The 21,795-nt window shown below is 56.2% G+C and overlaps 1 protein-coding gene and 1 long non-coding RNA gene across 5 annotated transcripts in view; one reads left to right on the top strand and one right to left on the bottom strand.

Moving 5' to 3' along the window:
* Positions 1-20,175, top strand: part of Foxp4 (forkhead box P4) — a 49,505-nt gene extending 29,330 nt beyond the window's left edge. The window contains exons 3-17 of one of the 4 annotated variants that reach the window (XM_042671824.1): positions 873-968; positions 7,881-8,003; positions 8,482-8,568; positions 10,184-10,331; positions 10,463-10,673; positions 10,852-10,956; positions 11,638-11,725; positions 12,760-12,843; positions 12,986-13,154; positions 13,234-13,310; positions 13,896-13,997; positions 18,203-18,324; positions 19,092-19,158; positions 19,466-19,635; positions 19,962-20,175. In XM_042671824.1, coding sequence (XP_042527758.1) covers positions 873-968; positions 7,881-8,003; positions 8,482-8,568; positions 10,184-10,331; positions 10,463-10,673; positions 10,852-10,956; positions 11,638-11,725; positions 12,760-12,843; positions 12,986-13,154; positions 13,234-13,310; positions 13,896-13,997; positions 18,203-18,324; positions 19,092-19,158; positions 19,466-19,635; positions 19,962-20,109 — 1,797 coding nt within the window. In that variant the 3' untranslated portion in view covers positions 20,110-20,175. Of the gene's footprint in view, positions 1-872; positions 969-7,880; positions 8,004-8,481; positions 8,569-10,183; positions 10,332-10,459; positions 10,674-10,851; positions 10,957-11,637; positions 11,726-12,759; positions 12,844-12,949; positions 13,155-13,233; positions 13,311-13,895; positions 13,998-18,202; positions 18,325-19,091; positions 19,159-19,465; positions 19,636-19,961 lie in introns of all 4 variants that reach the window. The other 3 variants (XM_042671823.1, XM_042671822.1, XM_042671825.1) reach the window with 3 other exon arrangements.
* LOC122101507 lies at positions 593-20,252 on the bottom strand. The gene is made up of 3 exons (XR_006146389.1): positions 20,173-20,252; positions 13,028-13,035; positions 593-604 (listed from the first exon to the last, which is right to left on the bottom strand). It is a non-coding gene; the product is annotated as an uncharacterized LOC122101507 (long non-coding RNA).
* Positions 20,253-21,795: the final 1,543 nt, after the last annotated feature.

Raw genomic sequence — 21,795 nt, 5'->3', positions numbered from 1 at the left:
CCTGGTTTCTCTCCTATCTGGTCTAAAGGAGGGGGACCCTAGGCATGGTGGGAGGAGGGGGAAGGGACCTGCTGGGGGGAGGACCTGGAGTGGAAGGCCTGTCACAGGGAGGAATGAGACTGCAAGGCCCTGTCATTTTTTCCCCTGTAAATCTTGTAATTTCATGCTCCAGGGGACCACAACGTAAAAGAGTCGGCAAGAGTGAATTCAGCTCCCCTGGCTACTTTTCTCTGCCCCAGAGACTGAGTTGGGATCTCCCCCAACTTCCCCTCCAAGTCCCACCCCTGCTGTTTCTCCACCCTACCAGGGATGGTCACACATCATCTCTTCATCCTGAGCAATGTCTCCTTGAGGTCATCTGGGCTGGCCAGCTCTAGGGCTATTGCCCCCTGATATCTGGCCCCTACACCTCTCCATGCTATATCCTGGGCACCCTTAGCTTTTATCACCCCAGGCTGGCAGTTTGCCACTTGAGCTCCACTTCCAGCTTTTTGGTAGCTAGTTGGAGATAAGAGTTTTATGGACTTTACTGTCCAGGCACTGGTGTTGAACTGCCATCTTCAGACCTCAGCGTCTTGGGTAGCTGGAGTTACAGGAGTGAGCCCTGCAGCCCTGGATCCTGTTTGATCATCCACTTTCCACTCATTGTCCTCAGTGAACCCTCACAGAATCTCACTGGTTCCAGGGTGAGTCCCTGAGGTCTGTGACTATTACAGACAGACAATTCTCAGTGGTTCCCTATGGACCTGCGAGCTTCAAGACCTCCTCCCGCCCCCATGCCACCCCCCCACCCCCATCCCTCAACTCCTTGGGTACTGTCGCACCTCTTAGGCTATTGCTGGGCCCCCACTGACTCAGCCCCTGTCTTACAGGCTCTCCAGGTGGCCCGCCAGTTCCTGCTACAGCAGGCCTCCAGTCTGAGCTCCCCCGGGAACAATGACAGCAAACAGTCAGCCTCTGCCCTGCAGGTGAGGAGGGTGTGCTGCTGCTGCTGCTGCTGCTGCTGCTGCTGCTGCTCCTGCTCTAGGCTGGGGGACTAGAAAGTGGGCAACTTTTTCCAGGAAGAAGTCTAGTCACTGCAAGGGTGTGGGTGGAGACACGTCCACTTTCCCTGCCCCTCTGGTCCCCAGGCCCGGGTCACTTTTGCCTCTTTGTCTTTATAGTCACTGTCTCTGGCCCTCCTTTGCCGGGCCTCCTCTGCCCTGCCTCTCCACTTGGGGTCTGTCCCAGGCAGTCTTCCCAGTGTGCTTCCTTCTGCCCCGGAGTCTCCGCCCTCGCACCTCCCTTTGTAGCACCCCCCCCCTCCCCCCCCCCCCCCCCCCGCGCCAATCTCTCAACCACTGACTCTCCCAGTCTCTCCCCGTTTCCCGTCTCTGCTGTCTCTCTATCTCTCTTGTTTTCCTTTGTACAATCTGCCCTTTTTTCCCCCTTCTCCCTTCCCCCCAGCTTGCCGGCCCATCTGGCCAACTCGGGGAGGGAGGAGGGGAAGCCAGGCCTTCTGTTTACCTTTTGTGACACAAAGAACTTGGGAGAATTGAAGTCTGAGTCTGGTTGGGTCACTACTGGGGCAGCCATTCCCCTCCCCCTCTGCCCTGCAGTGGAGCCCATCCCCCCCCCCCCCCCCCCCCAGCAGTGCGGATGGCTGGGGACTGGGGAGAGAGGATTAAGCCAGGCTTTGAAAGGAAGTTTATCTAAGGGAGGAAGAGAGAGCACTGTACAGAGCTGATCCTGAGCCTTCTAGGGGCTGAAGGGGGCCAGAGGGGGAGGGGGGTATGAGGAAAGGGAGGGGAATATAGGATTCCTTTCCTACCCCCACCCCCCCAAAAAGAAGAACCTGGTCCTGAGGAAAGTTCCAGAGCTTCAACCAAGGATCTGTTTTATTTTTTAAAAATTGAATGTACAGTCAGAAAGTGCTTTGAAAAGTTCAAGGTGCCCAAGGAACAATGCGTGAGCTATCTAAATGGCTCTCAGAGGGGACTGGAGAGGAGGGGTGTGGCTGGAGAGGGGTACCGAGAGGAAGAGAGACCCCATGCCTGTCTTCATACATACACTCTGAGTTGTCAAGACTGGGTTTGCTTGATGGATTGGCACTTCCCCCCACCCCCACCCCGAGATGCGCTCTGGTTCTGCAGTGGCTGCCCTCTCCTTGCCAGCCCAGCTCAGGGATTCCCTATAAGAACAGGAAAGGACTGGCCCCACAATAGGACTGGCCCCAAACCAAATGGGACCTGCTGGCCCTGGCGGGAGGGATGGAGCTGGGTGGCGCTGGAGGCCGTAGGCAGGCATGGCAGGAGCTTTGGAGTCTGGTACTGTGGCAAGGTCTGAGACATCCTTAGGACACTCCCACCCCTGAGAACATGAGAGCTATCCAACAGCTTTAAGGGTTTGTTGTCTTTTCTAGTGCTGGTACTGGGGCTGGAACTTGGAGCGTTGGCATTGTCCGTAGGATTTTTCACTCTGTTACTTGAGGCACGACTCCACTTCCAGCTTTTGGCTAGTTAATTAAAGATAAGAGTCTCACAGACTCCTATGCCTGAGTTGGCCTCAAACCACAGTCCTCCAATCTTAGTCTCCTGAGTAGCTAGGATTACAAGTATGAGCGACTGATGCCCAGCCAGTTTTGAGCTTAGAGGAACAGATAAAACCATCTTCTCACTTTTTGCCTCCTTTCCTCCCAGTAATCAGCTCATTGGTTCATTCAGCAGACCTCACCAAGTATTTCTTACTATGCCAATGGCTGACATGTATGGAATGTTCTAGAGATGGGCTCCAAGCTCTTTATATGTACCATGTCATTTGCCCTCATATCTGTGGGACAGGTGCTTTCATCAAACTATCCTGCAGATGAAGACAGTAAGGCCTAGAGGTTATGTTGTCCAAAGTCACGCCCCCAACACTCACACTCCTGAGTCCCCACACACTACTGCCTGTGTCTCCACCATAGAGACCCAAGTTCCCTGGGATCAGGTCTGAACTTCCCCAGGAGCTGGGAGCCCTCACTGTTGATTCTACTTCCCGCGCCTAGAAACAGAGCATTCCTGTGGGCTTCAGGCCCTCAGGCAAGGAAGACAGGGCTGGGCTTCTTACCTGAGTGGAAATGCTTGTTTTCTATTAGGAGGTTGATGGTGTCCTTCCTGGGGCCCCACAGGTACCACTCTGCTCCCTAACGGCATGGCCTGCCACTCACTTCCCAGCATCCTTCTCGCCCTTCAAGAGCAGCCTCAGATGGCCTTCCAAACCGTATTAAGGCTCCAGGTACAACATGGGGAGATTGACTGGTGTGGTCAGGTCAGGCCTGAACCCTAGGCAGAGAAAGCCAAATCACAGGAGGTGGTACAGGTAGCTGGGAGTTCAGAGGAGATGGCTGGGGCCAGCCATATGGCATTTCTGGAAAGTTTTCTAAATGTCCTACCACTTTCTTGCTATAACTACACTGAAACCTTGCTTGCTTGCTTGCTTGCTTCCTTCCTTCCTTCCTTTCTTCCTTTTTTCTTTCCTTTCTTTTCCATTTCCATTCATTTTGTGCCATTCCTGGGGCTTGAATCCAGGGCCTTAGCACTGTCCATGAGCTTTTTTGCTCAAGGTTAGCCATAGCTAGTGAGCCACAACTCCACGTTCCCCTGCAACCTGTGTAAACACACACACACACACACACACACACACACACACACACACACACACACACACACACACACACACACACACACACATACACACACACACACACACACACACGCTCTTTTGCTCAAGGCTAGTGCTCCACCACTTTGAGCCACAGCGCCACTTCCAGTTTTCTGGTGGTTCATTGGAGATAAGAGCCTCACAGACTTTCCTGCCTAGGTTGGATTTGAACCGTGGCTATAGTCCTAGCCATAAGCCACTGGCACCCGGCTCACTTCAGGCTTTTTTGTTAATTAATTAAAGATAAGAGTCTCCCAGACTCTCCTGCCTTGTCTGGCTTCAAACCTTGATCCTCACATCTCAGCCTCCTGAGTGGCTCAAATTAATAGGTATGAGCCACTGGTGCCTGGCCAGTCTGCAAATTTTCTTCTGGTTATTTGCAAAGGAGTCAACCCAAATCACACTCCATGCTGATGTCTCCATACTGCTCCCCACTCACCCAGGGACTCCTGACTTACGTGTGTGAGTCCTTCACTCAGGCACCAAATTGCTTCCACTCTGACCTGTGCTCCCCAGATGAACTTCCTCTGTCAGATATCGTCTCTTCCCCGCTAGCACCCTGTGTTTATGGTAGGTAGAGGAACTGGGGCCTGAGCAGAGTTGCTAGGGGGCTGGATCAGCTGCTGGCTTTCAATGCAGTTCTCCCGGCCAGGGAAGCTCCTGGCTGCTCTCCAGATGGGGCCTCCTGGGGCCCCGTTGAGCTTACCAGCTGGCAAGTGCCTGTGATAACATGTCCCAGTCTGGTGAGTCCATGGGGACTCGGTTCTCAGCACCCCTAAGGGGCACGGTGGTGGGTGGCTGTACCCAGCCACTTCATGACACTTCTTGGTCCCATCAGGCCACCTGGAGGCCGGCATGCATGAGCACTCCACCCTCTGGGTCTCATAGTGGCCTCTGCAGCTACCCTGGCAGGAGCCCCTGAGCCAGGGAGGCCATCCGAGGTCTCTTCTATTTCTGTGTCTGTGAGGTGGAAAGCCCTGGGGAAGGCCAGGCCAGTCCTTAGCTGTGTGCTTCTGCCTGTGACTCACGGTTCTAGTGCCTGGATTGAGGCTCTGGGCAGCTCTAGTCTGTCTGTCCTGTCTATCTCTTCTGAGTTCAGTTCTCTCTGCCATAGGTACACCTGCTACTTTGGGTCTCAGTGTCCCTAGCCATGCAGTGCCCTTTGATAACCCCCTTCTGTTGCCCCTTTGGGAGCATGACAAGTTATTTAGTCAGCGCTCATTCATGAAATGGTAACCATCACAGTACCACCTCATAGGGCCAGGCCCCATGCCCCGAACCTGCTTGGTGAGCGCAGCCTGTGTACTGTGAGAAACGGGAAGGGCAGGTGTTCTGAGTCCCAGCCAGAAGGTGGGCAAGGTGAGGCTTGGTGACTTCAAAGAGCCTCGATCACCTGACTCAGAAAGCCAGGGCTTGGCACTTGCCGCTGCAGGTGCCCTGAGAGAAGGAAGGGAAGGACAGGCCGGGGTCCCTACCTCATGTGGAACACTTCCTGCCTAGGCTTTTGAAACCCTTCCACCCAGTCTCTGGATGGAAAACAGAATGGTTCAGGAATGAAGGTACAAAGAAGGGAATTACTTCTGAGGCCTCGGCTGCTTCTGCCCTTCCACTGGGACTGCTGCATCCCCCATCCCCGGCGTGCCTGCTTACCCATTTCCAGATTTGCCTTTTTGCCTGGGCTGTTCCCATGGGAATGGAACGTGGACAGGCTTCTGCACGCATAGTCATCCTCTCATGAACACTATGATTCTCTCAATCTCTGCCTTCCCAGTAGTTGGGATTACAGGCATGAGCCACCACACCAGCTATGTTTTGTTTAATGATATGACCCATGTCATTATCAGATGAATCAAACACCGCTGCACAGAGAATTGTCCTGCTGATAATGTTCATATCTGAAAATAGGAAACACTTAACAAGACACTCTAAGGTCTTCTTAGCTGTTCGTTCTGAAAAAGAGGAAAATGAATTTGTAAGTTAAGTTTGGCGTAGCATATGGTTGCAACTTTTGAAAGTCACCTCTGGGTCTGTGGTTGAGAAACTAGTGGGAGCTGCAAACACCCAGAGCCACGGCTTCATAGACCTGGTCTTAAATCCTAACCCTCCTACTTCAAGCCCAGGTGTGGCCTCGCTGATCTGCTCCTGGGTGGAAATGGGCTGTAAGGAACAAGCCCCACAGAGCTCTCCAGCCTGCCTCACCTCACCTGCCACCTGCTTAGAGGTCCCTGGCAGGAGCCTTCCTTTATATTACATGGTACAGCCATGCTAAAAGCTAGCTTGCCACACCTCCCAGAGACGGGGGGGGGGGGGGGGGGGGGGGGGAGGGGGGAAGCTCAGGAGTAGGGCTTAGCCACCAGTTGGGCAGGGGGTTAGCGGTGGACCTTCCAGGGTATGCCTGTGTTCCCTGTTTGCTCAGACTCTGCCTGGGGAAATTTCCTATTCTGTGGCTTATAGGATGGCTGGATACTGAGTCCTGCCCCTGCAGGAAGGGAGCCAACTCCTCCTCCAGCCTCCAGGTAGGGTTGGGGCTCTGGGAGGGGCTCTGGGGACAAGTTCCTGCAGGACTTCCTTCCTGACTGGGCTGTCCCTATACCCCTCCCTTCCCACCCCAGGTATTTCAGTTTAGGAAGCATATACTTAGTTAAGAGCACCTACTGTGTGCCAGGCTTGGGAGTGAGAGATTAGGCAAGGTAGGCAGTGAAAGCTTCTAGAACGGGGTTGGCAGAGAGCTGCATCAGAGCACCTGCTCTGTACAAGGGGAGAGGAGAGTGTAGTGGCTTAGAGCTGTCCGTTGGTGACTGTGCAAGCCTCAGGAGCATGGGGTGGGGAGAGTAACACTGGTGCTTTATCCCGAGCCTCTTGCCTGTAGTTGGACCACAGGACAGAAGGTGTAAAGCTGGTATCCCCCAAATCCCCTGTGTTCTGTTCCCGCTAGGAGCCAGCCTGTGCTTTATGTATGAGGAAAAGGGACACCTCAGAGAGGGCAGACCACCTGCTAGAAATTGCCCAACAAGTTTAGCGTGAGCTAGAAGGAGAGACTGTCCTCCTGATTCCCCCACCCCACCCGCTGCTCGTCCCTCCCTCTGGGATAGGTCTTCATTTCCTTGTACACTCGATAGGGCTTGAACTCAGGGCCTTGTGCTCTCCTTTGGCCTTTTTTTTTTTGGTGGGGGGGGGGGGGTCTGGTCGTGAGGCCTGAACTCTGGGCCTGGGCGCTGTCCCTCAGCTCTTCTGCTCAAGGCTAGCACTCTACCACTTGAGCCACAGTGCCACTTCCGGCTTTTTTTATCCTTTTTGCTTATGTGGTGCTGAGGACTCGAACCCAGGGCCTCATGCATGCAAGGCAAGCGCTCTACCACTGAGCCACCTTCCCAGCCCCTCCTTTGACCCCCTTTTTTTTTTTAACTCAAGGCTAGCATTCTACCACTTGAACCACACCTCCACTTCCAGCTTTTTTCCTGCTTCACTGGAGATAAAAGAGTCTCACTGACTTTGCTGCCCCAGTTGGCTTTGAACTGTGATTCTCAAGTCTTAGCCTCCCGAATAGGTAGGATTACAGGATTACACCAGCACCTGGCTGGGCCACTTGTTAAAATCTTCCTGTGTCGGGTTGGGAGTGTGGCTTAGTGGTAGAGTGCTTGCCTAGCATGCATGAAGCCCTGGGTTCGATTCCTCAGCACCACATACACAGAAAAAGCTCTGTGGCTCAAGGGGTAGAGTGCTAGCCTTGAGCAAAAGAAGCTCAGAGAAAGTGTCCCAGCTCTGAGTTTAAGCCAGGACTGGAAAAAAAAAATTCTTCCTGTGGTTGTGCACCTAGCTGGTGGTCTCAGGACAGACTGAACAGAGGTGGGACTATCCTGTGTGCTTCTCCCCACACTGAGTGACAAATCCTCCAAAGGATGGCTTCCACTAATCGGAGGTCACAGCCCTCTAATTGTCCTGCACCAAGGACTAAGTGTCCTACCATCACCGCCAGCCCTTACAGGCTCTGCCCTACCACTAGCCATTAACCCTTGTGTTACCCTCTCAAGGTAGGCATTGCTTTCCTTTTTCCATTTTAGGTTAAGTCATGTGTCTAAAGAGACAGGGCTGTAGGTGGCAGGGCCAGCATGCAAACCCAGGCAGTCTCATTGGAACCGTCCTTCCACCCTGTGTGAGGCCCCAGGCTCTGCCTGGCACTAACAGGGAAAATCCTGCAGGTGCCCATGTCAGTGGCCATGATGTCGCAGCAGATGCTTACCCCCCAGCAGATGCAGCAGATCCTGTCACCCCCACAGCTGCAGGCCCTGCTCCAGCAGCAACAGGCCCTCATGCTCCAGCAGGTGAGTTCGACCCCAGGATAGCGGGATTCCCCAGATTGCCTGGCCTCTGGCCTCCCTCTCTATCACCAGCCTGCTGAGGGCTCAGGCTGTGGTAGAAACCAGAGAGACTGCCCAGGCTGGACCCATCCACATTCCTTCAGGGCAACTGGGAGAGCCAAAGGTCTCACCTGCCTCAGCAGCTCCCCCTTCCAGGTTTTCTGTGTGCTGGCCCCATGTCCATCTCTAGGACTCAGGAAGGGCAAAGTACTGGAACATGCCGGCCCCTTGTCCCTGTCACCTGTTCAGGAAAACTAAGAAGTCAGAGGAGCAGAGCTGAGGACTGCCTCCTCCCTCTTGCCCCCACCCCCACATTCTGCTCTTGGGGATCACAGACCCTATCAGGCCAGTTTTTCTAGGGAACCCTGCAGGACCCTGGGCAGAACAAGGCTAGATTTGGAGCCAGCAGGCCCTGTGGCTAACCACCCCCTTGCTCCTCCAGCTGCAGGAATATTACAAGAAGCAGCAAGAGCAGCTCCACCTACAGCTCCTCACCCAGCAGCAGGCAGGAAAACAGCAGCCCAAAGAGGTGAGTAGTTGTAATCACCACCAGGCCCAAGTCCAGGATGGCCCTCGGAGCTCCCCTCCCCCACACCTGCAGCCCAGCCCTCTCCTGGACACAAGCTGCAGTCTGGAAGTGGTCAGCCTTGTGGAAATAGAAAGGCCAGGAAAAAGCTGCAGGGAAGACTTTAAGGGAGTAAGAGGGAAGGTTACTCGCATGCCACCCATTTTTTTCTTTCTCTCCTTGTCTGGAGCTGTCACTGCACACGAATGCATGTTACCAGCGTAAGAGTGATGTTCTGTGCTCATGTCTAGCTGCTTGCTGTGGTCATGCCATCCTGCTGCCCACCTCTGTTGGAGACCCAGCCCCTCAGCAGAGGCCTAAGCTGCTTTCTGTGTGTGTGTGTGTGTGTGTGTGGGTGTGTGGGTGTGTGGGTGGGTGGGTCCGGGTGCTGTCCTTCACTCAAGGCTAGTGCTCTACCACTTGAACCACAGCTCCACTTCTGGCTTTTTGGTAGTTAAGAGTCTTATAGACTTTCCTGCCAGAACTGTGATCCTCGAGCTCAGTCTCCTGAGTAATTAGGATTACAGGTATGAACCATGGTGCCCAACCTGTCCTTTCTTATAATGCCTTGCCCAGCCCCACCAACTTGTTCCAGAACTCCCCAGCCCAGACCCCCTGCCCTATCTGGGTCACAGTGACTCCATCGGGTTCCCCACATCCCAGACACCACCCATGTCCCGGAAACTGGCCACAGTGCAGCCTAAGGTTCTCTAATGCCTCTTTCCAGGGCTTTCCCCATCCTCTCCTCAGCCACCCTTCGTCTTACAGATGCTCCAGATCATCAGTCTCTGTTGGTTTAGCCTCCTGTCTCCTTATTCAGTAGCCAGTCTCCACCCCAGGCAGGCAGGCAGGCAGGCAGGCAGGCAGTGATGACCCTGCTTCCAAACACCCAGGGCATGCATGGCTCTCAGGACTCAGAGTGCTTGGTGACAGCTCGCTTGTCAGTGCATGTGAGAAGACCTGAAAGGGGGAGGGGGCTGGCAGAAGCTGTCCGCAGAAGAAGAAGCCGTGTGTGCCGTGGTAGTGGAACTGCTCTGTGAGCTGATCTTCCGACCAAGTCCCACCCTCCCCCCACCCTGTGTCCAAAAAGCAAGAAAGGATGGGATCTAGGGGTGGAGGAATGCGGGGACAGAACCTCCCCCCAGTGGAGGGGGCCCTGGGCCTGTGGAAAGGATGCCCTCCAGGCAGGAGTGGTCCCCAGATCTGACGGGCTCATTGATCATGGTGATAGGGCGAGCTTCCTCCCCTCCCTACAGATGCACAGCTGTAGCTCGGGAGCCAGAGCCGCGGAGGAGGGAGGGGGAAGGAAGGAGGGCTTCGTGCTGCGTGTCTGGGTCTGGCTGTGTGTGTTTGCGCGCGCGCGCGTGCGTGCATGCGTGCATGCGTGTGTTTACTGTGAGGAGGCATGCAGCCCTATGGAAGCTGGGCCGGGAGCAGAGAAGCTGCAGCCGCGGACGCCACCACGGCAGCTCCGGGGGCTGACAGGCCCTGGGAGGGGGTGGCCGCAGCGTGGGGGCCAGATGGCACGGCTGAGGCTAACGGCGCCCCTCTCTGCCCACCCCCTCGGGCCCCCTCCCAGGCGCTGGGGAACAAGCAGCTGGCCTTCCAGCAGCAGCTCCTCCAGATACAACAGTTACAGCAGCAGCACTTGCTCAACCTGCAGAGACAGGGGCTGGTCAGCCTGCAGCCCAGCCAAGCGTCAGGGCCCCTCCAGACTCTCCCGCAAGGTGAGCCCACTCCCACCCTCCCCCACCCTCCACCCCCAGCTCCCCCGCCATCTCTGAGCCCCCGAGCCAGGTGAGATGCAGGCCGTGGATGGGCCCGGGCCCTGCCAGCCTCCCCATCTCTCCCGCAGCAGCCGTGTGCCCGACGGATCTGCCCCAGCTGTGGAAGGGCGAGGGTGCCCCTGGACAGCCTGCTGAGGACAGCGTCAGGCAGGAGGGGCTGGACCTCGCCGGCACAGCTGCTACTGCTACCTCGTTTGCCAGCCCCCCCAAGGTCTCCCCACCCCTCTCCCACCACCCCCTGCCCAACGGACAACCTACTGTGCTCACAGCACGGAGAGACAGGTAGAGTGGGGGTGGCATGGGAGCGGGAGGCAATGACCTGTCCCACGGGCTGGCCAGGACTCCCGGCGAGAGCTCAGGGACCCAGAAGTTGGCCCTGTCTCCCAGAGCGCCAGCAGTGGAGCTGGGGCCATGGGGGGGGGGGTGTCTCTAACCACAACTACCTCCTGCCTCCCCCCAGCTCCTCCCATGAGGAGACCCCCGGCTCCCACCCCCTCTATGGACATGGAGAGTGCAAATGGCCAGGCTGTGAGACCCTGTGCGAAGACCTGGGTCAGTTTATCAAGTAAGTGTCACCCTGACCCTCCCCAGCAGCAGCTCCCCACCCCAGCCTGCCACCAAGCTTGTCCCTTCTGGGGCCTTCGGTCACCAGCTGGCCTGTGTCTTCCCTGCAAGGGGAGCGGGAGGGGGTGTTCTGGTTCTTCTTTGGCCCCCATCACTCCCCTCCCCCTCTGTTTTCCCTGGCTGGCAGCCTGCCATCCCTACCCAGACAAGGGGGAGTCTCAGGGGGAAGCACTTCACTACTCGCCGCCCTCCCCACCGCCTGGAGAGGGAGGGCCGCGGACAGGCAGGGCGGGAGGCCGACAGGCGGCTGGCAGCAGGCGGCCAGCTGCCACCGCAGTGCCAGGCTGTCACTGACTGATTAACTCTGCTGTCTCCCGGACCCATGCAGCATCAGGGTCAAACAAATTGTTTTCACGCTTCGTCAGAGGTTTACTTAATTAGTTCATTTGCAATTAGATCTCTCTGTTGCTGAGTTTTAGCAAAGACATCAAAGGAGCCTGACGAGAAGGCTTCCTCCTTTGCCCTGTTTTTCTTTTCTTCTTTTTTTTTCCTCTCTCTCTTCTTTGTATCTCTTGGTCTGTCTGCTTTGCAGACCAAAGGCGAGTGGGATTGGAGGTTGGGTTGGGAGGTGAAGCAGGAAAACCCAGACCCATTCTCTTCTCCGCCTCTTTTCCCCTCCAAGACACCTCAACACTGAGCATGCGTTGGATGACCGGAGCACGGCCCAGTGCCGTGTGCAGATGCAGGTGGTCCAGCAGCTGGAGATCCAGGTGTGGCCCAAGGGGGCAGGGGTGGGGGTACAATGGGCTGGGCCCTGCCCAGTATCATGTGGGCTTTCCAGGAAGGGTCTCTATAGTCTTGTGGGAGTGTTCTATGCTAAGTCTTAATTACCTCGGCATGAGGTGAGGACAGCTGAATTCTGAGTGTGAACCAAAGTGGGGAACTGAAAAGACTCGGCTACACAAACACAAAAATAACAAGCTGGGCGACGGTGCTCATGCCTGCAACCCTAGCTGCTTAGGAAGTGGGGATCTGAGGATCGATTCGAAGCCAGCCCAGACAGACAAAGCTGAAAGATTCTTTATTTCCAATTAACCAGCAAAAAGCCAGAATGGGAGTTATGGCTCAAGTGTTAAGAGTGCTAACCCTTGAGTGGAAAAGCCAAGCAACATTACTGCTGAGGTTCAAGCCCCAGTACCAGCCCCTCCCCCCCAAAATAAAAACTAATGTGCAGGGCAGGCAGCCTCATGTGGTCACACCTGGATCATTAATCCCATTTTGTATACAGAGAGCACAGAAAGCCATTCTGGTGGTTGCTTTGCCGGCAAGTGACAGAGCTGTGCCTAGAACCTAGGCAGCAGTCAGGCTCCTGTGTTTGAAGCTCTGAGGCACAGTCCAACAAGCAGCCAATCTGCTAGGCACAGAGCACTCTCCCAGGAGAGGGTTATAGCAAAAGATCCATTGAATTAATTAATGAGCTTATTTGTTTGTAGTGGGACTGGGCACTGTCCTTCTGCTTTTTTGCACAAAGCTAGTGCTCTATAACTTGAGCCATAACTCTGCTTCTGGCTTTTTGATGCTTAATTGGAGATAAATGTCTCTCAGATTTTCCTGCCTAGCCTGGCTTCAAACCATGGTCCTCCTCAGATCTCAGCTCCTGAGTAGCTAGGATTATAGGCGTGAACCTGAGTATGTGAATCACTAAGTACATAAGGGTCTTCTGACCCCAAAACCCTCCTACCCAAGTGCTGGCGCACTGGGTAAAGGAAGCCCAGGCTCACCTCGCCCCGCTGCCTCTCCACAGCTCGCCAAGGAGAGTGAGCGGCTACAGGCCATGATGGCGCACCTGCACATGCGGCCCTCTGAGCCCAAGCCCTTCAGCCAGCCCGTGAGTGACCCTCCTGCCCCCCCCCCCCCCAGCCCCCACAGTCCCTTGTACCCTCCATTCAGTTCCCTTGGTGCTGTTCTCAGCTCCCCTCCCCCATTGCTCACAGCTGAACCCAGTCCCCGGCTCCTCCTCATTCTCCAAGGTGACCGTCTCCGCAGACCCATTCCCAGATGGCCTGGTGCACCCCCCAACCTCGGCTGCTGCCCCCGTCACCCCCCTGCGGCCCCCTGGCCTGGGCTCTGCCTCCCTGCACAGCGGGGGCCCAGCCCGCAGGAGAAGCAGTGACAAGTTCTGCTCTCCCATCTCCTCAGGTAAGGGTGCGCTAGAGCAGGGCTGGGGGGGGGGGGGGGCGCCGCCCGCAGGGCCCTCACCCCTGCCTGTCTCCCCCAGAGCTGGCCCAGAATCATGAGTTCTACAAGAACGCCGACGTCAGGCCCCCCTTCACCTACGCCTCCCTCATCCGCCAGGTGAGCTGCCGGAGCGGAGGAGGGCTGGGGAATGGCACAGAGGCACTGCCCTGCCCTCCATCTTGCCTGCTCACACAGACCTGCTGCTCACACACGTGTCGCACGGTGACTAGGGCACACTGATTTGACTGCCCACACGCACTAGGTTTGTCAGGCATCTGTCATGTCCATGTGCATCTACTTGTGATAAGCGGGCAGCACTCTCTTTCTCTGTCATACCCCCCCCCCACACACACATGCACACGCACGTACACAGAACCTTATATACATTCTCATGTCCCTCTCCATGCTCTGGGAAAATCCCAATCAACTCCACCCCATGGACATCACTTCTGAGAATTTTACTCTCGTCCTCCCTCCAGGACCTGGTGTGTGAAGCTGTCCTCAGAAGCCCCTGTGCTCCTGCAGGCTGGCCGAACAGGCCCGGCTGACCCTCAGGGGACCTCCACATCTGCCCGTCTCTATCCTCTTGCCTGCAGTGACTCGTCCACGCTGGCTAGCTAGGGCCCAGGCAGAGGGAAGGAACACGGGAGTGAGGCCCTACCAGGCCCAGGTTGAGGGTCTCTGCTCTTTTCTCACCCACAGGCCATTCTGGAAACTCCTGACAGGCAGCTGACCCTGAATGAGATCTATAACTGGTTCACCAGGATGTTCGCTTACTTCCGCAGAAACACCGCTACCTGGAAGGTGAGGTATACGCCTCCTCCCCCTGCCCTCCCGGCACCCCAGGCATCTCCCTCCCTTCCAGGGCAAGACTAACAGTTCTTCCTCTCAACATTGAGTTCTGCAGAAATAGCCCGCCAGGGGCAGGATATGGCTCACTAGAAGGCTAGTGAGGCTCTGAGTTCAAACCCTAGTACCACCCTCCTCCCAAAAAAGAAAATGAATAGCTCATCAAGCCTCAGGCAGAACCAAGGCCTCTCCCCAGCTCAGCAAGAGCTGCTGAGTGTTGTTCCTTGACTAGCTTTTTTTTCTTCTTTGAGATAAAGACTCACCATGTTGCCCAAGCTGGCCTTGAACTCTTGGGTTCAAAAGAAGATCCTCAGAAGGATCCTGCCTCAGCCTCCCAAGTAGCTAAGATTACTTACAGGCATGTGCTACCAGGCACCGTCATGAGAGAGAGAGAGAGTTACAAGATTGAATCCAAAGCTTTATGCATGCAAAGCAGGCATTCCCCTGTCTTTTAATGATCCTATCCAGCTTTATACTACTTCCCCCCCCTCCTTTTTTTTGAGCTGGTTCTAGAGCTTGAATTCAGGGCCTGGATGCTACCCTGGGTGGGTTTGGTTTGGGGTTTTTTGCTCAAAGCTAGCACTCTACCATTTAAAACTGCAGCTCTACTTTTAGCTTTTGGGTGGTTCATTGAAGATAAGAGTTTCACAGACTTCCCTGGCCAAGCTGGCTTTGAACCGTGATCCTCAGATCTCAGCCTCCTGATCAGCTAGGATTACAAACATGAGCTCCCAGGGCCCCTCTGTGTTCCTGCCTTTGTGGAAACCAGTCTTTCTCTTTTCTCGGTTGTTCTGCTCTAGTCCACAGACTCCAGCCCCATGCAGTAGGGCCTCAGGAGGCAGTAGTGGGCAGGCTGGTGGTGAGTCCACGCTTAGATCTGGACGTTGGCTGAATGCTCCACCTGGGAGTGGGGCGGGGATAACAGGCATGGATGGGGGCTAGTGGAGCATACTCTGAAACACAAACCCAGCCACTCACACTCCGCAGCTCTGCCACCAGTGGCAGGAAGATAATTGTTTCTATCCAATTAGTCATTTTAACACCTTCAGTCATTAGGAGTTTTCCTGAGAGACCAGGGGAATGCAAGAGGGGAACCCCTAGAAAAAATAGGACACAGAGATGTGAGCTTGGGTGCTAAGCCATTTATTTTTTTATAGCCAAAATAGGGCGTGTGTGTGTGTGTGTGTGTGCGCGCGCGTGTGTGTGTGTGTGTGTGTGTGTGCGTGTGCGTGTGTGTGTGTGTGTGTGTGTGCATGTGTGTGCTGCCCATACAGAGGGACACCTGAGGGCGTCCCTATCGCTAAACCTTTCTGAATCTCTGGCTTTCGAGTCCCCCTGCTGGCCAGTTTAGAAACTGCACTTAAACAAGCTCATCCTTCTCCCCTCCCCCAAGATTTCAACAAGTGTTACTGGGAGGCCTCTTTCCACACCCCACCCCCACCCCCCCCAGCGCCCAGGGTGAGGTGGGGTCTGCATGGCCCCAGCCGCCCCTGCCCTGGAGTATGCAGCTGCAGAGTGCAGGAGGAGGTTCTGCTCCATATTCTCCCAGGTCCCCATGCCTAGCCCCCAAAGCCTGGGAAGAGAGACTAGATAGCTAGAGCAGCTGCTCTGATTGGCTATGAGTGATGTCATTTCCTGCCAACCACAGTCTCACCCTCTTTCTGAGCCAGCCTGGCCCTCTTGGGGCTACCAGGGCTGATCTCCACCGTTCAAGCCAGATCAGATACCAGGTTTTAGCAGTGGTGGTTCTGTACAGAGGAAAGACTACAGTTGTGATCTAACGTCAATTTGGATGCTGCCGTTTGTTAATCCTTTGCCTCTTTTGAGGTGGAATGTAGAGCTTCATTTTCATCCAGTAGCCTTTTCTCTTAGAGGAGAGTACCTTTTTCTCTCCTTGGATTGTCTGCATGTGTCGCCTCTTGCAATCAAGAGCTGAAAACAGGTCACCCAGGATTGGTCATGTCTGCCTTCACCTCAGTCTCTTCCCTAACTAGCAGTAAGCAGCCAGCCAGGCTAGGCGGAGTGAATGACTGAGTGGCCGTCCCAGTTAGCAGTGCTCTGCTGCCCGAGGCTGCCGTGCCTGGCACTACCAGTGGCAGACTAGATTTTGTCTATGCTTAAGATCCACTTTGACTTTCAAGGGGGTTGACTGATGGATTGAGTGATTGATTGATATTGCCATTACTGAGGGCCTTGGGTTCATTTGGCTTGCTTATTCAGCTGTTGCTCTATCACTTGAGTCTCGCCTCCGGTCTAGCTTTTTGCCAGTCATTTTGGAAATGGAGTCTTAAGGATGTTCCTACCCAGGCTGGCTTTCAACTGTGATCCGCAGATCATAATCCTGCAGTCTTAGTCCCGCAGTCTTAGTAGCTAGGATTATAGGTGTGAGACACGGGCTCTGGACTCAAGGGGTTTTGTTTTCTTTTTCTTTTTTTAAAGCCACACTTCATTTGTGTTACTTGTGAAGTATTCTCTGTCTACAGTTTCCCTTTGACCTCCGCTTTCCACCACTTCCCTGCCCTACGGTATTTGGTCTTCCTCTTACCCTCTCTCCTTCACCCTTTCTGGCCCCCACCCCACACCCAGGTGCCATTTGCTTCAGACGAGGGCAGAAGGACTGTGAGTGGGTGTGGGCCTGGCCAGCTGCTGCTGCTCCAGGGACAGAGCTGCCATCTGCCGAGGCCTCGTCCTCTCGGCCTGCATGTCCATCCCCTCCCAGGACCCATGTTGTGGGCCCGTCCTTTTGTTTACGCAGCCCCCGCCAGACCCCTTAAATTGCCGCTAATGTTTTAGCGTAACGAATTAGTCTCCCATCACGAATCAGGCTTCGAAATGAGGGAAAAAAGCCCCGGTGAGGCCATCCTCGGAAATTGGGGTCATTCTCATTTGCAAAGCGGAGGATCGGAGCCCCGTAATGCGGGCAAATTTATTCCAAGGCAGGAGCCCAGCGTGATTAGGCCCTTTGTAATTATCGCTCCATGAGATTCCACTCCAGCCGCCCGCCTCCCTCGTGGATTAGCAAGCGAGTCGGAAAAATACACAGGATTTAATTAGAGGCAAATTAAAATTGGTAATGAAATCGGGCCAGTTGCAAGTGGCAAGAGTTGGAAGGGAGAGAGGGAGGGGGGGTCTCCAGGGGCACCGGCTGCCCGCCCTGCCCGTTTTCTTCCCCACTTAAAAATGTAAAGAAGAGATGGGGGGAGTGGACAGAGGACAGGTAACAGGGACGGGGTGGGGGGTGGGGGCACGAAGGCAGGAATGGCGATGATGGTGATATTGGAGGCTGGAGGTAGGGGACAGAAAATCTGAGGACAGAGTGCACAGGCAGGACTGAGGGACGTGGAGGAGGAGCAGGAGATGGATTAGGTCCCTAGCCTGGGCTGTCAGTGGGGAATTGGGTCCAGCCAGCCTGCTCTCACCCAAGTGACCTACAAGCCAGATGACCTCAATTCCTGAATTTACCTTGCCAGGAGGAGAGAGGAAGAACAAGGTGACAGATTTTCCTCTCCTTTCTTCTCTCTTCTCCTGTCTTGTCTTCTCTTGTCTTCTTTCTCTCCTCCCCCTCTCCTCTCTCTCTCACTCTCTCTCATTCCGTCTTGCCTGTAGCTAGCCACTCCTTCCCGGTTAGCAGGTGGTTTATTTCTACAAGTGTGTATTAGGCAGTCGCTCCAGGCTGTGGCTCTCGGTCTCCCAGGGGTAGGTGCAGATCACCATGAAGGTCATGAGTGACTTCCAAATTTGTCAGAATCCAAAGGGAGCGCTGCATGTGCCCGTGATGAGCTGTGTCCCGGATACCCTATCACCATCCTACCATCAGCAGCTCTGAGTCACAGCCACGCGTGTCTTTGATCAGTGATGACAGGGAAAGTAATCACTGCTGCCTAGATGTCATTTAGTCGGCAAACAGCGTTTTCTAAAGTGTGGCAGGGAGAGGGGGCCGATAGCGAAGTGGGCTGCCAGTGAGAGGAAGTGGGGCTCCCTGGTGGCAGGATGGATAGGGGAGGGACCTTCCTTCCCTCTGGCTGTCGCTGTCACTGTGCTGGGAAAGGTAGCTACTGCCACCTGGGACATGGGACTGCTGGAGGACGCCACCTCAACGCTCACTGAATGGAGAGCAGGCCCCGCGGCTGCCTCTGAGCGCCTGTCCCCTGCTCCCCCAGAATGCCGTGCGCCACAACCTCAGCCTGCACAAGTGCTTCGTCCGTGTGGAGAACGTCAAGGGTGCTGTGTGGACTGTGGATGAACGCGAGTATCAGAAGCGGAGACCGCCAAAGATGACCGGGTACGTGGACCCCCCTGAAAGCAGACGCTTGCGACTGCTTTTTCCTTTTGTGTGTGTGCCCATACTGGGGCTTGAACTGAGGACCTGAGTGCTCTCCCTTAGCATGTTCATTCAAGGCTGGCCCTTCACAGCAAGAGCCACAGCTCCACTCTGGCTTTCGCTTGTTAATTGGACATAAAAGTTTCACAGACTTTCCTTCCCAGGCTGGTTTTGAAGCGCTGTTCTCAGATCTCAGCCTCCCGAGTAGCTAGGATTACAGGCATGAGCCACTGACACCTAGCTGTCCTTGCTTCTTGTGATCAAGAGAAGTAGCCAAGAGGGACCTGGTACCACAATAAGGCAGAGTCCCCACAGCCAGGGCTGGAACATAGACAGATGCCATCTGCTATCGCCTGGACCATGGCTGAGGGTCTGCTGCCCCCAAGGGTCCACACTGTCCATATAGCATGAGCCCACCTCTGATACCTGCCCTCAGTTCTTCATTTCATTGGTTGGGGGGGGGGGGGCAGGGCACACAGGCCATCAGCAGTGCCCAGTGGTGAAGACTGGGAAGCATCCTGTGCTCAGACAGGACAGGTCCCAGAGCCAGCAGGTGCAGCAGATGCCTGGGGGTGGGGGGAGGGGGGGGGGCGTGCTACCTCCCGGGCCAGGTGGGAGCCAGGAATAAGGACCTTGCTCCGGACTCCCAGGCTGACACCCACACAGCCCAGCATGGCCCTGCCCTTAGTTGGGCCATGGATGAGCTGGAGCCCCCCCTCTCTCCCCAGGAGCCCCACCCTGGTGAAGAACATGATCTCCGGTCTCAGTTATGGAGCACTTAATGCCAGCTACCAGGTGACTGTCCCCTGCCCCATCCGCTTTGGTCCAGCCCTTTCAAGGCTGGGTTTGGGCAGCACACAGGGTGTAGCTGCTGCCTCCTGACGCGTCTCCCGGGGGAGGGTTTAACCAGGTCAGGTGCCCAGGAAAACAGGGCGGTGGGAGGTCAGAGCTCTGGGCTCGGCCTGGGAGGGGCGGCTGGATGCCAAAGGCAGAGTTGGGCCAGGCAGCTGTGGTGATGGGCAGGAGGAGGGTGAGAAGGCGCCTCCTTCAGCTGCTGATCACCCCAGCCCTGCGTGTCCCCCCCCCCCCGCCCCCGCCCCAGGCCGCCCTGGCAGAGAGCAGCTTCCCGCTTCTCAGCAGCCCTGGCATGCTGAACCCGGGCTCCGCCAGCAGCCTCCTGCCCCTCAGCCAGGACGATGGGGGCGCCCCTGGAGAGCCACTGCCCAGCAATGGCAGCAGCAGCCCTCCTCGCCTTTCCCCTCCCCAGTACAGGTGAGACAGGTCACAGGGAGCCCGCAGACTCCCGGAGGAAGCCCTTCCTGCCCCAGGACCCTTCCCTCCTCTTCCCTCCTCCAAGGCCTCTCAGCTCTCCACTCCCTCCTCGTTCTTCCCCCCTGTGTTCCACCCTCTCTCCCCATGGCTTCTCCCCGTGTCTCTCTCCACTCCATCCTGACACCCTCTTTTTGAGGTGTCCTGGGAAAGTCGGGGGTGTTGCTGTTCCGGGAGGGCCCATGGGTTTGGGATACATTTGGGGGCAAGGGGATACGGAGCCCACCCCCATACCGCCCCCCCCCCCCCACCTCATCCCTTCTGCGCAGCCACCAGGTGCAGGTGAAGGAGGAGCCCGCAGAGGCAGGGGAGGAACGGCGACCTGGGCCCCCCTTGGTGCCCCCCACTCCTAGCATCGTGGGACCCCCCGAAGACAGGGACCTGGAGGAGGAGCTGCCAGGAGAGGAGCTATCCTAAGGGTCTGGAGGGGTGGGCAGGGCAGGGGAGGGGTGAGATACCACGCGCCCCCCCTCCTCCAACTGCCCAGACCCTGGGCCCATCTACCCCACTCCACAGCCCCTCCAACCTCAAGGCACTTCCAGGACTCAGGTGGCCGAGGCCTGAGCTAGCAGCTTCCAAGACAACCTGACCGACAAACACTTGGGGACATACGACCCCTGGTCTGGGACCGGTAGAGGACATGGAGGGTCTGGCCCTCTCCAACCCTCCCCTACACCTGAACACCGCTTCCCCCAACCACCAGCAGCAGCAGCAGCAGCAGCAGGGCCCTCCTCCCCACCAGCGCCCCCTACAGGCCCCTCAGTGCCATGAACACCCGCAGGCGGGGCTGAGTCCCCTCACTCCCCGCCCCTGGCCTGGCTCTGGCAATGGTTTCTGTCCGGAGGGGGCCCCCCTCCTCTGTGCCCACCCCCCTGTCTTTTCTGTACTGTGAAGATTTGCTCTGTAACCCTAACTAGCCCTGACCCCTGGGTAGGGTGTGGACATTCAGACCAGCCCCTGGGCCCCTCTGTTCTGAGTCTGGACTGAGGCTGGCCCCCATGCCCGTACTGGTTGCTGGGTGCTGTGGCAGGTGGAGTCAGGTCACCCCTGCAGCCTGAGCACCATCTGATAGACTCTAGAAACATCCACTGTGGCACAGGGGGAAGCCAGGCTGAAATCCAGCCTCGCCCCAGGACTGGCTGGAGATCCCCCCTCCCCCCCACTGCAGTCCCTACACCACCCCCCCAGCCCCCTACCCCATCCCCTAGTTAAAATGGATGACCAAAGACCTTTCTTATGCCGGAAGCAAAAACCAAAACTTTTTGTTGGCTTTTTCCTTTGTCGCCTACTGAATACCTACTGCCCCTCCCCGGCCCAGCCCCTCCACTTAACTTATTGTTTTAAACCAAAGTTTACAGTGTCTGTTGGTGGCAAGACCCTCTCCCTCCGCCCCTCCTCAACCCCACCCGAGGACCCTGGGACTCATTAGAGGCTGGGGGCTCTGCTCCCCTTCCTCCCCTCTGCCCTTACCCCGCCTGGGGAAAGGAGGGAGGAGACAGCCCTGGCTCCTGACTCTGGGCTGCTTCCTGGGGGCTCCCGGACCCCTCTCTTTTTAGGACCAAGTCCCCCATCCCACTGGGAGCGTGGATTCTAGCGAAAGAGCTGGAAATGTGGGACTTTCCACCAACCCCCTATGGGGGACCCCGAACCAAAACCAAGGACGAGGTGTGGGGGGGATACACTGAGCACCCTGCCAGGCCCTTGGCTGAGAAGACTCCTTGGATCTCTCCCAAGCAAACCCCATACCCCTGCACAGACCCCCCCCCCCCCCCCGTGAGGCAAGAGCCTCCCCCCATGTACCCCACCTGTGCTGCATTTGACCTGCACAGAAATATTAAACGTCCTCTATTTCCTGGCCCTGTGTGTGTCGCCAAGCGGGGGGGGGGGGGGGGCTCCTGCAGGAGGGAGCCAGGTATGTACCTGAACCCCCAGACCATTCCCCAGGCCTCTCCCTCCTTTCTCCCACAGTCCAAGCCTCTGGCCTCAGTTCTTTCTGGGTGAGATTCTGGTCTCTGCCCAAGTGTTTGGTGCTTTCAGCCAGCATGGTAGGTACGAGATGGCTACAGAGATGCCACCCATGCCCTCCTGGGCTGCCATCCACGT

Source organism: Dipodomys spectabilis, unplaced genomic scaffold (genome assembly GCF_019054845.1).
Source record: "Dipodomys spectabilis isolate Male_0828 unplaced genomic scaffold, ASM1905484v1 ptg000669l, whole genome shotgun sequence".
Taxonomy (NCBI): domain Eukaryota; kingdom Metazoa; phylum Chordata; class Mammalia; order Rodentia; family Heteromyidae; genus Dipodomys; species Dipodomys spectabilis.
Note: the sequence above shows the minus strand (reverse complement) of the source record. Positions and strands in the feature narration are given on the sequence as shown.